The sequence below is a fragment of the Uranotaenia lowii genome, chromosome 2, assembly GCF_029784155.1.
Source record: "Uranotaenia lowii strain MFRU-FL chromosome 2, ASM2978415v1, whole genome shotgun sequence".
In the NCBI taxonomy this organism is placed as follows: Eukaryota; Metazoa; Arthropoda; class Insecta; order Diptera; family Culicidae; genus Uranotaenia; species Uranotaenia lowii.
The window spans coordinates 78,351,214-78,365,240 of NC_073692.1; the positions used below are offsets into that span (position 1 = coordinate 78,351,214).

Here is a 14,027-nt window from a genome sequence, read left to right on the forward strand (position 1 = left end):
CGCCTGAATTTTATCCAATATTAAAGGAAAGTATTCGGTTTGTCAATGTATATCGAGTAATTCGAGGTTTAATTTATCCGAGGTGGTCCTTCCACAGACTAACTCGGATTACCGGGGTTCTACTGCAAAAAAAAAGAGAGTTTAATTTCAACAATTGTTAAACTCAATGAATCCGCTCAAGAGTCTAGTGGATTAAGCTTATATGATTGAGTTTAAAAAAAAGTTTTCTTTAAGTAAGCTTTCAATTCTTTTTTTTTAACCTTAAATAAGAAAAGTAAAATTTTCAAAAATAAAAGTAAGAGGCTAAAGTTTTTCAGTTCAAATATTATTCTTGCAAACTTGATCCATATTAAAAATTTCAGTTTGAAATATGGTTTTAGAAAACATAAATTTTAATTATGTATATTAATACACCAATCAAAAATCCAATTTTATTCAGTTTTTTATATAATCATGTTTCTTTATCAGCAAGTATTATTAAATAAAAATCAATTGCATAAATAATTTCCTGTTGATAACTTGTTTAAATAAAAAAAAACTTAGAAACTCTACTTTTTAATTGTGATTCCCAGTTGAATAGTGGGTGCAAATTCAAAATTTGAAATTTAAGAATGAACTAACAAATAAGTTTATAAATTTGAAATCACTTGGATTTCTCAACGAAATAATAATTTTGATATTTTTGACTTTATTCAAAAACTTATCAACGAGCTTAATCTGAATCTGAATTTTGCATCTCTATTCTTAATGATTATTCTGAACCTGAATTCAAAACTTGAATTTTAAATCTTTTACGATTCCTGAAATCTACAAAAGAAAATACAAATTCCAGATCTTAATTCCTGATCAAAATCTTAAATATGAGATTAAATCATGAAGCAATAATTGTAATTCCTGTTCTGAGATCCATTCCGAATTCATTAAAGAAAATTATTTTAGTGGAAATCGATAACCTGATTTAAAAAATGAATTTTGAATAATAAATTTGATTCCGAGTTTTCAATTTTGGCCATTTTGAAGGCGGCATTTTAGTTGTGCATCTGAATAAGCAACAGTTTTTTTTTTCATATTCGGATAATTACTATCAAAATATTGTAAATGCAAATGGTATTCAAAAATCTTCAATCAAATTTTGTATGATATGCAAAACCAAATTTGAGCAAGGATTGCAAAACAGCTTTTTATTTCTAAACGGTAATATAGATTCAATCGACAATCAAGAATCCTAAACTGGATACAGATTTGAAATATGAAAATAGAAATATAATTTTCGTTTTGATAATGTGAAACCAGAACCTCCAAAATGAGTTCAATCTGAGAAAAATGTAATATTGAGAATTGTGAAAACTTAAAAAAAAACTCTAACAGAATTCTAAACTTTGAATAATTTTTCGAGGTTTTTCCATTAGTCTAGATTAAGGTAGCCAGAATTTTTCCAGCACCTACCCGGACTGGATGAATTCGGGCTATTATTACAAAAACCTGGCTTAATCAAGGCTTTGTTTCCAAAATATTCACAAAAAAATCAAGGCAATATCAGGGCAAAGTTGAACAAAACCAAAAAATTACTACAATTATATTTCAGCAGATTTAAAAACGTATTTTAGACTATCAAAAAAGTTTTCATAATTATATAAATATAAAACTTGCCCAAGAAATTTCGTTTTGCGCGGATAAATAAAATTTTTACAACATTATTTGTTTTTTGTATGTTTTGACAAATAAAATGAATGGGTCCGGTGAAAATTCGGACATTTTTCAATGAAATCTCGAAAACCTGGCCGGACCGGACTTTTGTCAAATTTAGTTTTCAATATCCGGGCAAACCCAGTTAAAACGGGGCAAACTGACAAACTTACCCTAGATCATTGCTATAAATAACCTAACTCAATCTTCAAACTTTTATTTAAAACTAGCTAATCATTTAAATGAAAAGATAAGTTTGGAACCTTGAATCCGATGCATTTTTTTGACAATATTGGGTAACTGTGTTTGAAGACGCCACATTTTCTTGTCCTTAAAATTCAAATTAAGAGGATGATTGACTTTTGATGAAAATCCTTACAAATATCACCAAAGAGGGGACCAACAGAAATCGGAAAAATTGAAATTTAAATATTAATGCCAAATGACTTAGGAATGCAAACGAAACTGGTGTCGATCAAATATCGACTTAAAAATAGGATAAATCGCCTCAAGGGGAACCAAAAGGAATTTGGAAAATTGAATTTTAATTTTGATACCAAATGACTTTAAAACGCACGAAATGTTGAGATATTGTGTCGATTCGAATCGACTATCTGGCACTTTGCCTTTTTTTCAGAAAACTTTCAACTTTTTTTTTCTTAGCGGCCCGCCACACTCCCCCACACCAAGAAGCTCATAAGAGCCCCCTGGTAATGGACGCTAACTGTTCTCAGCATGTCTGACAGCAAAAGGAAAAATACAAAACGCGAACAAAATTTACTCGTGCTGAGAACTTAAATAATATAGTTACTTAGTGCGAAGAGATGTTACGTTACAAAAATTTGATTGGAACATGAATCTCAGTGGAAATAATATTTCCTTTTAAGAGATCCATGTACATATTTGATATTGATTACTAAAATTTTATTTGAAATGCTACAAAAAGTTTAACTACATTTAATTATACTAAATTTACAGCTAAAAAAAATACAAAACTAATAATGAATAACTTCTGAATAGTGGTTGGATGTTCAACGGCTTAAATTTTCTTTGAAATAATGTATAAGTTTGGTCTTGAAACAGTTTCTATTCGTTAAATTTTTTATATCTTCAGGAAGAACGTTGAATTTGGTTGGACCAATAAATGAAATTCGACGTTGGCCACGAGACGTTGAAGATGTACTGCGTACTTAGTGATGAGAAAAGCGGGTGTTATGGATTCTAACTCCTGTTGTAAATCTCAAGCTTTGACTACTGTTTGACGAGTGCAAATTATCAAATACATAAGTAATTGTTTGTAAGTCGCAAAGTTGATTTAGAGGTAATATGTAGTGTGACCTGTTAGAATAGATTAGATAAGTTGGATAGAGTAGGGGAAGATTAAAGATAGTCTGTAGGCGTCGGTTTTGTAGGGATTGTAGACGTGACAAAAGGTACAAAGATGCCCTTCTCCATATGGCGATCAAATAATATAAATGAGAATGTATGAAGGCAAAATAGAATTTTAGCAGAACGTGGTGTGGGACGAATGCTTTGACCCTCCATAAGATTCCGCTATAAGATGAGATCTTTTTTTTGTAAATTTTCAATGTGATTGCTCCATTACAGAGTTTCATCCAGACTAATACCCAAATATTTGAAGTTGTTCACTCTTTCGATCGCGATTTCAGTGATTTTGGGATTATTATGTGGTTCAATTTTTTTTTCGATAAAAGTGGAAGATCATATATTTTGTTTTGGTGAGGTTGAGTGTCAGAAGGTTTGTGGAAAAGTATTTATGGAGAATTTCTATATCTTCTTCCATAAGCATGGTAACACTATTTGGACAGGTGCCAGAGTAAAAAAGAGCTGTATCATCAGCAAACAGGTGGGGAACACCATGCAGAGGTAACTTGCTGATATCGTTCATGTACAATTAAAATAAGAGAGGCCCTATGTTGCTACCCTGCTGGACACCGATATCTGAAACTTCTAATGAGCTTCTTGCAGTTCCTAAACAAACAAATTGTTTACGGTTGGCCAGATAACTTCGTATCAAGTTGTTCGCAGTGCCCCTGAGTAGTTGTTCACCTCAAGGATGTCACCTGATTTAAAAATCAGAGTCACTTTAGCTGGTTTTAGATATTCTGGATAGATGCCAGACTTTAACATTTTTTTAAAACATTTAGCAAGAATGCTTGAAAATGACAAATGGTGATTTTTAAGTAAAAGCGTAGGTATGTTATCGGGACCATTGCTTTTTTTTATTTTTAAGAGATATATAGTATAACTGTGATAACCTCATTAGCAGTTGCAGGGTGTAAAAATAAAGAGTTTGACACACGGTCAATATTCACTAAACTGTTATATGTTGGATCCACGATTATTTTATTTGCCAGAGATTTCCCGACGTTGGTGAAATAGTGATTAAATGTCTGACATACTTCATTTTGATCTTCTACAATCATATTATTAACTTTTAAGTTTATCTCAGAGTTAGTATGAGATCTACCTAGCATTGAATTAATGTTTTTCCTGATTTTTGAATGAGGTGTGTTGTTCAAAATATTTGCGTAATAGTCTTTTTTATATTTTCTCTTGGTAACTTCAACTTTCTTTGAAATATGATTAAGCATTTCTCGTAAGTGAGCATCTTCGGGATTCCTTTTCACTCTTTTGATATAGTTGTGTTTTATTCTAATTAACGTCCAGAGGTCAAAAAACATCCACGGACAGTAAGTGCCCATGAGTTTCACTGACTTAGTCACTTTTTTGGAGCAAGTAGTAAGCAAAGAGTTATAAGTTGCCACAATATTTTGAATACATGTACTAGCATCTTCAATTTCAACAATTTCTCTCAAATAATTCCCAAATTTTTCGTCTAGTCAAAAATGATTAATAATGTTTTTGCTCAATTGTAACTGCTGCTTGTCTGATTTTAAATCAAAGGTTGTAATTACTTGGAGATGATCGCTTAGATCTGTATAAATTGTGTCGTTTTTCAAATTAAATGCATTCATATACTTACATACTACATGGTCTAAAATATTCTCACTGATAGGTCTAGTGGTTAAAGTGTTGGTACACAAAAAGCCAAATGATTCGAGAAGGTTTTTATATTTTATCACAGAATTATTGTTTGTAACATTTACCGGAACGTTCAGATCGCCAACTATAAAACAAGAATGATTGTCGGGCACGGAGGACAACAGACACTCTAATTTATCACAGAAGGTATTAAAGGGAAACGAGGGTGGTTTCTAAATGCCATGCACATCAATAATTTGCCCGTTAATGGCCAATTCCACAGAGATTTTGTGAAATCCATCAATACAAATATTTTGAACTGTTTTAAATTTAAGATTACTTTTAATATACATAGCTAGGCCACCATTCGATTGATTGCGGCACGAAAAAATAGAAGCGTAATGACAATCACATCAAACACAACTTTAGACTGCTCTACAATTTCTAATAAATTATTGAATGCGTTTTCAAAAATACTATACAATATTATAGATTTCTTGAACTCTTTAAGAGATCCATGTTGTACGTATTTTACATGATAATTTTCAAATGCCAAAAACAGGTCTTAAAAGAATGGAAAACTGATATAAGGTTTTGGAAAATACTCTTGAAATTCTAGTTCAAGCTTCTTTACGACCGGGATTATTATCGTTATTGTAATGTCTTTTCTATCGCAAAGTGATGAAAACTTTTCTTATGTGTTTTGATGCAATGTTAAATATTTACTAATAGAGCTTAATATTATCCTTATCTTGAAAAGTGCGTTGAATAATGAAAAGTTTCAACGAGCAATAATCTAGCAAAAATGTCGATATACCAATGTTTTTGTGATTTTAGAAAAAAAAATGTATGCATAGCAGTTATCGAACCTATATATCATGTTATTTTAAGGTTGCCAAATTGCCCGGTTTTATCCGGGTTTGCCCGGATATTCAATACAAAATTTAGGAAAAGTCTGGTCCTGTCCGGTTGCTTGGATTTAATTCAAAACAACCTGGATTTATTCACTTTATTTGCCAAATCAAAAAAAAAAAAACAATTCTGTCACAAATTTTTTTTTGGACACATAAACCAAATCGAAATTTTCTGAACAATTTTTATTAAAACTTTCTCGAAAGTTTTTTTTCGGGTGCTAAAGTAAGATTTTAAATCATCTTATAAGTTGCAAAGAGAACAAAATTATTTCAGGATTTTTTCTTGATTTTTGTGAAATAATTCCTGGGTTTTGAACAAGTTTTTATGGATATTGCCCGGATTTTTGGTCAAAAATCTCGAAACAAGTGCCCGAATTTTGCCAGGTTTGTGGATAAAATTGCCACGATCCATCCGGCCCTTATAGGTGCTTAAAAAATTCTGACAACCTTATGTTATTTACTATTCCTTCACATACTTATGCATTACTAAGAACGTCCATCAACATATGTGACAACCCTTAAAGCTCTGCAATGGCGTTCGTCCATTTTTTAAAAGCAAAACAAAAACGTTTAAACACAAATTACAAAACTGAGTTAAACTCTCCCTGTTACCCTTTCAAGGGAAAGAACCAAGAATGACTCGTCTCCGGGGGATGGGCCTGCTACTTTCATCCAAACACCCACCCACCCATATTCTGCAGGAATTTCGTCGTCGCCCGTCTATTCGGGGGAAAATGGGCCTGGACATGACGGCCAAGTGCATATATCAGTGATGCTAGTGCAGTGAGCCACACAAAAAAAAAACTAATTACACTGATTTATGTTGCTATTGTGCATTGTTTTTTCACCTTTTTGGCTCCGCGCATTTCTTTGGGATTCCTCTCGCCGAGACGAAGGTTTCGTGGTGCACGTTTTTGGGCTCCAGGGTTGTTTACACTCTTCTCAGGGTGGCTTGATTCTGGTGGTTAAGACTTTGGGAGAATGAAGAAAAAAAACACCTAATATTAATTTTTTTGAATGACATTGTTTTGAAGCTAGCAGACAGAAGAAAACAAATTAATTTTTGATAATTTCGCATCATGAATCCACCTGTGAGCTTGTTAAGTAAACTGAAGGAAAGAATCTGGGCATAAATTTGAGGGTCTTTAAAAGTCAAAATCTTATGGCAGTCGGGCCACAAGTTTTTCCAAATATATCTGTTACTTTTTTCATGGTCACTTTTCTTTCAAGCACCCTAATATGTGGCCATATATTCGTTGGTTGATGAATTTGTGATGTTTATTTACGATAAAAGAATCTTCACACCAAGAATATCCATCGAGTGTTTTCGTATATAACACTTATATAGGATGAGAAATTATCTTTGTTATCAAGCACAAAAAAATTTTGAATACAAAAAAAATCACAAGTTTATAATTTTACAAGTAAAAGATTTAATTTAGTAAAATAAGGAATGAAATAAGTACGACATCAATGCCATCCCGATTTTCAAAAATTTTGCATTTGTTTTTACAAAAAATTAGAACAGCATTTCATTCCTTAGACTTTAATCTTTTTATCTGATTACCATAATAATTAGTATTTAAGTAATGTGTTTCGAATACAAATTCTCTTAGGAATATTTTATTGCACAGTCTGTAGTGAAGTGTAAATGTGAATTTCTTCATATAGTAAAAAAGTTCAAACACTAGTTGTTCGAATTTCCTTTGATAGACCCCTTCATTTTTTGAGCTTCATATCAATTTGTACGAAGCAGAGATACAATAATGAATTTCGTTCTCTGGCATTTGAAAGTGTTTGAAAATTACTAGATTCCACATCAAACAAGATCAAAAAGTGTAAAAATAAGAATCTACATCTATTACTCGTTTTTCTTTAGTTTTCTATGAGAAACTCTAAAAAACTATGTCACGATGTGAGAAACAATGTCATCATCCTTTTGTTATCATTAAGTGATAACTTTATTACATTATGGAACACAAGAATTTTGATGACACGTTTGTCCATTTTATAAATAAAAAGTAATTCAATTATTCAAAAAAAAAACATAACCTCATTTTCGAAAGAAATACAACCTAAACAAAAATTATATGTCCGAATGCAAGCTTTCAAAATTTCTATTGATCTTACTAGTTTTTGTTCGAAGATTTTGGAAATCTCTAAACCTACTTCAATCCCACCGTACTCTTTTTTTTTTTTTGTTTTTTGTTCTTCCTAATGCCCAACTCCACATTCAAAAGGGTTTTGATAAATAGCACACGAGGCCTCAAAATCAATAAATAGGTAAAAAATAATTCTGACAAAACTAAAAAATATAACAAAATAATTGAAACAAAGATCAACTTTCCCCAAGACTGCAAGTAATTTTGAATTCTGCGCGTGAAGCTATGGAAGTTTTCTATTGGTTGAATTTTCCGAATTCTGTTGAATAATAGATTCTTAACGGTTTTTAAAAGAAGTATTAGCTAAGTTTAGTTTAATACATTATAAAAAGTTTAAATAAAACCATTTAACAAACTTCAACAAATTTGTCAAATGATATTAAATATTGTCTAAATTTTCTTCAGTAATGTCAAAAATACTCGTCTACCTAAATTACTAGAAACGGTCCAATTTCACTGATTCAGTTTTTAAATGATAAACTTTATCACCAAAACAAGACATGGTAGGCAAAATCTGACAAAATATTCGAGCTCAGGACACTAAAATCTGCTATATAAGTCATTTAAACATAGGCACCAAAATGCTGTCTCTTAAATTATCAAATAAGTTTTATAGATATGTAATGGTAAGACTTTTTTTTGTTTTTTTTTTTCAAAAATGTTAAAGTTTTATCTTTTTCATCCTTATATTATTTTCATTGATGAACACTTTATCAACTTTATTGGTGAAAGTAATAGTTTTTATTTTTAATAAGAACAATTCAATATAACGAAAATTTAAGGTTGATAGATAGTTAAAAAAGCGGATAGGTATTAGAAATGAGCGAGAAGAATTTGAATGGAAGCATTTTCATCACATGAAATCAATTTTGTCCTCATGGAATTAATTTCAAACTTCATAATCTTGAAATGTTCTTTCTGGAAGAATATAACTTTCAATTATAAGGCCGAAAATTGAATCAGCATTAAGTTTTGATAATTGAAAATGAAGACAAGTGTTGACAACTAAAATTTAAGTCGAGTGTTCAAATAAATACTCAGATTTCAATCTCAATCCACAGGACCTACAGTCTGGACTTAAGACTCTAATTTTACTTCAGAATATGACGTTGACAATTCGTTACCAATCTTTAATGGTAAATTTTGAATCGTGATTCCATAAATCTAAAAAAATTAAAACAAATTTTTGACTTTCAAACCCCATATCTAACCTTTTAAAGGCGTTTTTCTAAAGAAGATAAACAAGTTCAAATTCGAAGCCAACCGTTTCAACTTCACATTCATTCCTGAAATCCTAATATAACGTATCAAGAATGTAGTAGCCTTGTGAAAGAAACTTACTATTTAAGACAGTCAACAAAAAGAGTAAAAAAGAGAAAGTACCCAAACATTAAAAAAATACAGAAGAAAATTAATGTCATGGATCATTTTCAGCAGAAACATAACATTCAACCAGAATCACTCTTAACTTTTAATTTTTCATTTTTTGTTTTTCCAAATGCTCAGTTTAACATTTAAACGTTTTTGAATAATTTTCAACAAATTTTTTTCCATTGAGTTTTCAAAATTTCCATTTCAAATAAATTTACTGAATATTCAAAATTTTTTGTTTAAAATATTTTGATAATAGTTTTCAAATGAATCTAAATTTTCGAAGCTTTATATAATAAACTATAAAACTAATACTGCAGAATATATGCAATATAATGGATTAAGAAATTATCTATATAAAGAGCGCTTCGAAGTAGCAACTTAATTTTGATTTCTAATGTTTTTAAATAAGTATATTATTTGTTCTTTCAATGTTTACAACCGAATTTAGAATTATTTATTTTTCAACCAGTCAACGAAGTTTGCCAGAATTTTTTCAGCACGTATCCGGGCCGGAGAAACCGGGTAATTTTATAGAAAAACCTGGAAAAATCCGGGCATTTTAATTTCGAAGTGACGACCTTAAATCCGGGCAAAATCTAGGCAAATTTTCTCAAAATCCAGAAATTGCTCAACAAAAATTAAGAAAAAAAATTGAAAAATTTGTAAATTTTCATCAATACTCATCAACAGATTTCACAACCTATTTAAGATTTCCAAAAAACCTTTCATGATATCAAAACTGATGTTATAAAATCGCTTGGTACCTGAAAAGGAACCGGAAAAGAACTTTTTCCTTTAAAAACTGCAAAAATTGAAGGTTTTTTTTCTTCGAATTTTAAGTGTTTTTAGAGGAAAAAACTCATTATTGTTTGCTTGTTTGCAAAAAATCTATTCAAAACTAATGTAAAATTTATATATCGATAGAAAGTCGATAACTTAACCAACAAAACCCACTCAAAAAGTCATACGAACTCGTCCGAACTCTTAAGGTTATAACTTACTGGAAAAAGGAAATGTTTTGAATATTTTGTAGTATATCTCCTTTCTTAGTTGAAATATGTATTTGACATGTTCCACAAATTTGTGTGTTTCAACAATTTGAACAACTTTCTAAATTATACCAAGTTTGTAGATCGTATACTAAAAAATAAATTAAATAAAAACTCAATACAACTTGTATAATTTTCAAAATGCTCGTAACTTTTATCATTTTCATGAGATCTTGATGGTGTATTCAACAAAGTTTCTTAGAATCAAAGATCTACAACTTTTGTGAAGACATCAAGCCTCTAAACATATTATTTTAAGAATTTTTTTTATTTCCCTTCTAGGTGTAAAAATCACTTTTTTCTTTCAAGAAATCGGTAGATCATCAAAAAATATGAAAATGTTGTGAAGACATTAAATGTCGATCGTTTACCGTTTGTTCGCAAATAATTTTGGTCGTTTATCAGGAGCATTTACCCCTGTGTGCGCCGGGCAGGAATCCCCCTTATTTAATTAACATTTTTCAAGTAGAATGTTGAATGGTCTGTTTTAAATGTATCTATTTTCAACTGATTACATTACCACAGTAGAAATATAAAGCCAGCATAAATACGATTACTTGAGGAAATGATATCATTTACTTTTTCAGTAAACTTCATTTGTTTCATTTTTAGAACAAGCAGAACAAGAAGAATTGTTTTGTTTTGTTATTTAAAAGTGCAAAAAAAATGAAGTTTGAAATGTCTTTTATATTTGAAAAGTCATTCGAAGCTTTACAATTTACTATCTTTTATTGACCCTACTATTGACTATTGTTGCAAGTTATTCTCAAACACTTCACAAATTTAATCTTTTTCGAATTTAAGTGGTCGTCAAAAACCAAGAAAGGAATGGGCTAATTTAAAGTTTCATATTATCACCAGCTTGTTGGGCATCGTGTAACAAGTACTAATTGAGAAAAATTACTGGTTGCTCCATTCACATCGGAATTTTCCCAAAGAGGGTATTAACTTTTTCATTTCACCAATCTACCAGATATCACCTGGACAGCCCTGGGACTTCAGGGAATCGACATCAGTCTTCCGATGCCCGGTCTTCTGATGATGATGATGATACTGCTGGAGATGGAACGTGTGAAAACTGTTTCCGGTACAGTTCCTCTATCGGTCATCACACAATTTTCCAGTTTTAAACTGAAAAATCATTCGGGGAATGGGTTTGATGATACCGATGAAGGGTAAGAAAAATATCATAATATTGATAAATTACAGTCAGAGTTTGTAACGAACGGATAGACTGAAGGTCTTCAGCAGAGACTATGTTGTATGTGGTATAATAAACACCCTGGAGATCGAAGCTCGGTACCTCAACAGCCAGCAGTAACACAGATGAACTAGATGTATGAAGATAAATTTTCCACAAATTTCACCCATTCAAGTAGCCAAATAGTTCCGGTGGTCTGCTACAATCTGACCAGAATCTACTCAGCCAAAAAATCTCCCCCTTCCGATTCCTTCTTCCTGAGAACCAATTTCAACAGTAGTTTACCAACTTCTCTATTCTTCCTCGTCTTTATAAAACACATAGATACACATATGTATAGTTAAGAATGAATGCTACTCAAGAAGAAAATTTTCATTTTTACTCACGTCTTCACATTTGGTTCTTCCATTTCTCTTCCCATTCACAGACGAAGGCGATGACGGTCCGGAACAACCGGAAACGAAAGATGTATTATCGTCTGGGTCAGCCAGTCCATCATCGGCACATTACAGGGAGGGCACCGAAGTTACTGCTTCCTTGGACCAGAAGGATTCCGGTAATTCTCCTTCTAGTGGCTCCCCTCCAATCTCTTCTTCAGCCCCTCGGCAGCGATTGTTGAAGAATAATCAACCATCGATGAAAACAAAGCTTTCTAAGGGCTTGGATCAGAATAGTAGCAGTAAAAAATTGGACAATCAATCCACGTCGAGTAATTCGAAAGCTGGTGAAGCTTTGACGGGGACTTTCGGATCGGCTGACCCAGGGGATGATTTGGAGCGGTCCATTCCAGTCTCGTTGATTCATGATTCCGGTGCCGAATGGTAAGTTTTTTTTTATTTAAATATTTTAACTTGACTGTAATGAATGTTTATCTAAGAATCAACTCAATTTAAAAAAAAATATCCATCACAAAAATTACCTTGTGAACGAGAATTCAAATTTAGTTTAAACTCTATGAGCTTGAAAAGTTTAAATTAAAAATAAACTTCGAAATGATGACTAAACCATCTTTTTGTTTGGAGTCAAAAATTATTTTATTTGAACATCTGAAAAATAAACCTTTAGATTGAATGTCTTTTCAGGACATGATAAACAGAATATTGGAATATGAGACTAATAAGAGATCTGATTAGAGTTTAAAGATTGTTTACAGATTATTTTTGAGTAGATATATTATGTAATAACGAATATTATAACGAAATTTGGTTAAATTTATTTGATGAGCTCTTGAATTTATCAAAACAAACGTATGATACCTCTCTTATCTTTCATATCCCATGAGGGGAACCAAATCATCTTAATAATATCTCTTGTGTTTAGATACTTTTCCCAACTTATTACCATCAGCTAGATTAGCACTCAAGTAATTAAAAAAAATTCATGAGAGTTCCCTGAGTCCTATCAAATCTGTGAAAGGAGGAAGAAGCCTGAAATAATCATAGAGAAACAATCTACACAAATACCCTATGCTATATTATTTGAATAATAAGATCTCAATTGATCCAAAAATATTGCATGTAAACCTTCCTACTCCTTACTCTCTTTCTGTTGAAGTGAGGGTGGGTCTCGAAACATTATTAAAACACTTGCGTATACTTCCATGATAAATTTGTTTTTTTTTGTTAGTTAATTTCTCGAGTAATACATGAAAGGGAGACCCCCTCCCTTCTTCTAATCCCATAGTGGAAAAACAGATGGGTCTCAAGCATCGCATCTCGAATTTGGAAAAAAATGTAAGAGAGACCCCTCCCCCTTTTCTATCTTCACGAAGAAAGAAGGGAAGAGTCTCAAACCATCTTTAAAATGTTCTTCCTACCAAAAACTCTCGCATTTGGATCCGTTTGCTTGATTAGTTCTCGAATTGTGCGTAATTTCTCGTAACCAATTACACTCCCATACAAAATTTTGTTTCATTTGTTTGATCGGTTCTCGAATTATTCAAACATGTTTCTTTTGTTTTTATACGTAAAGATTTATTTTTTCAAATAAATTAAATTTGATAATTTAAAGGGAAAATTTAGAGCCCCAGATAATTGACGGACGTTTTCTGAAATGTTAATTTCAACTCCTTAATTTGAGCACTGATATACATCATTTTCAAATGTTCAATTTGTTACATTTAAATAGGAGAGAGTGGGGTAACGTGAGCCATGGGGAAACGTGGGCCACTCTTAATATCTCAACTGTGTGTTGAGAAAAAAAAATCTCAATCCAACTGTAATCGTCGTTTCTCTGCGCTATCATTTTTTATATACAGTACCGTTCATAATTGTATAGAAATTGGAAGCACGTGCACTGTCACTTCGACTTTGAACTTCCATAACTTTTTACTCTGATGATATTTTTTGATCAAATTTTTTGCGTTAGATAGATCAGCTATCACACTATTACATTACAAAATTTGAGCTTTCTGGAGTTTGTGTGGTCTGAGAAACAGTAATTTTACGAAAATCGGACTTTTGTAATATAATAGTGTGATAGCTGATCTATCTAACGCAAAAAAATTTGATCAAAAAACATCATCAGAGTAAAAAGTTATGGAGGTTCAAAGTCGAAGTGAAAGTGCACGTGCTTCCAATTTCTATAAAATTATGAACGGTACTGTATGTCGTTGATTTATGTACGCATAATATGC

At 31.5% G+C, this 14,027-nt stretch overlaps 1 protein-coding gene across 1 annotated transcript in view; it reads left to right on the top strand.

Moving 5' to 3' along the window:
• Window positions 1-11,825: 11,825 nt before the first annotated feature.
• Window positions 11,826-14,027, top strand: part of LOC129743732 (protein tiptop) — a 130,036-nt gene continuing 127,834 nt past the window's right edge. The window contains exon 1 of the mRNA XM_055735858.1: window positions 11,826-12,213. Within this exon, the coding sequence (XP_055591833.1) occupies window positions 12,029-12,213 (185 nt within the window). The 5' untranslated portion in view covers window positions 11,826-12,028. The remainder of the gene's footprint in view (window positions 12,214-14,027) is intronic.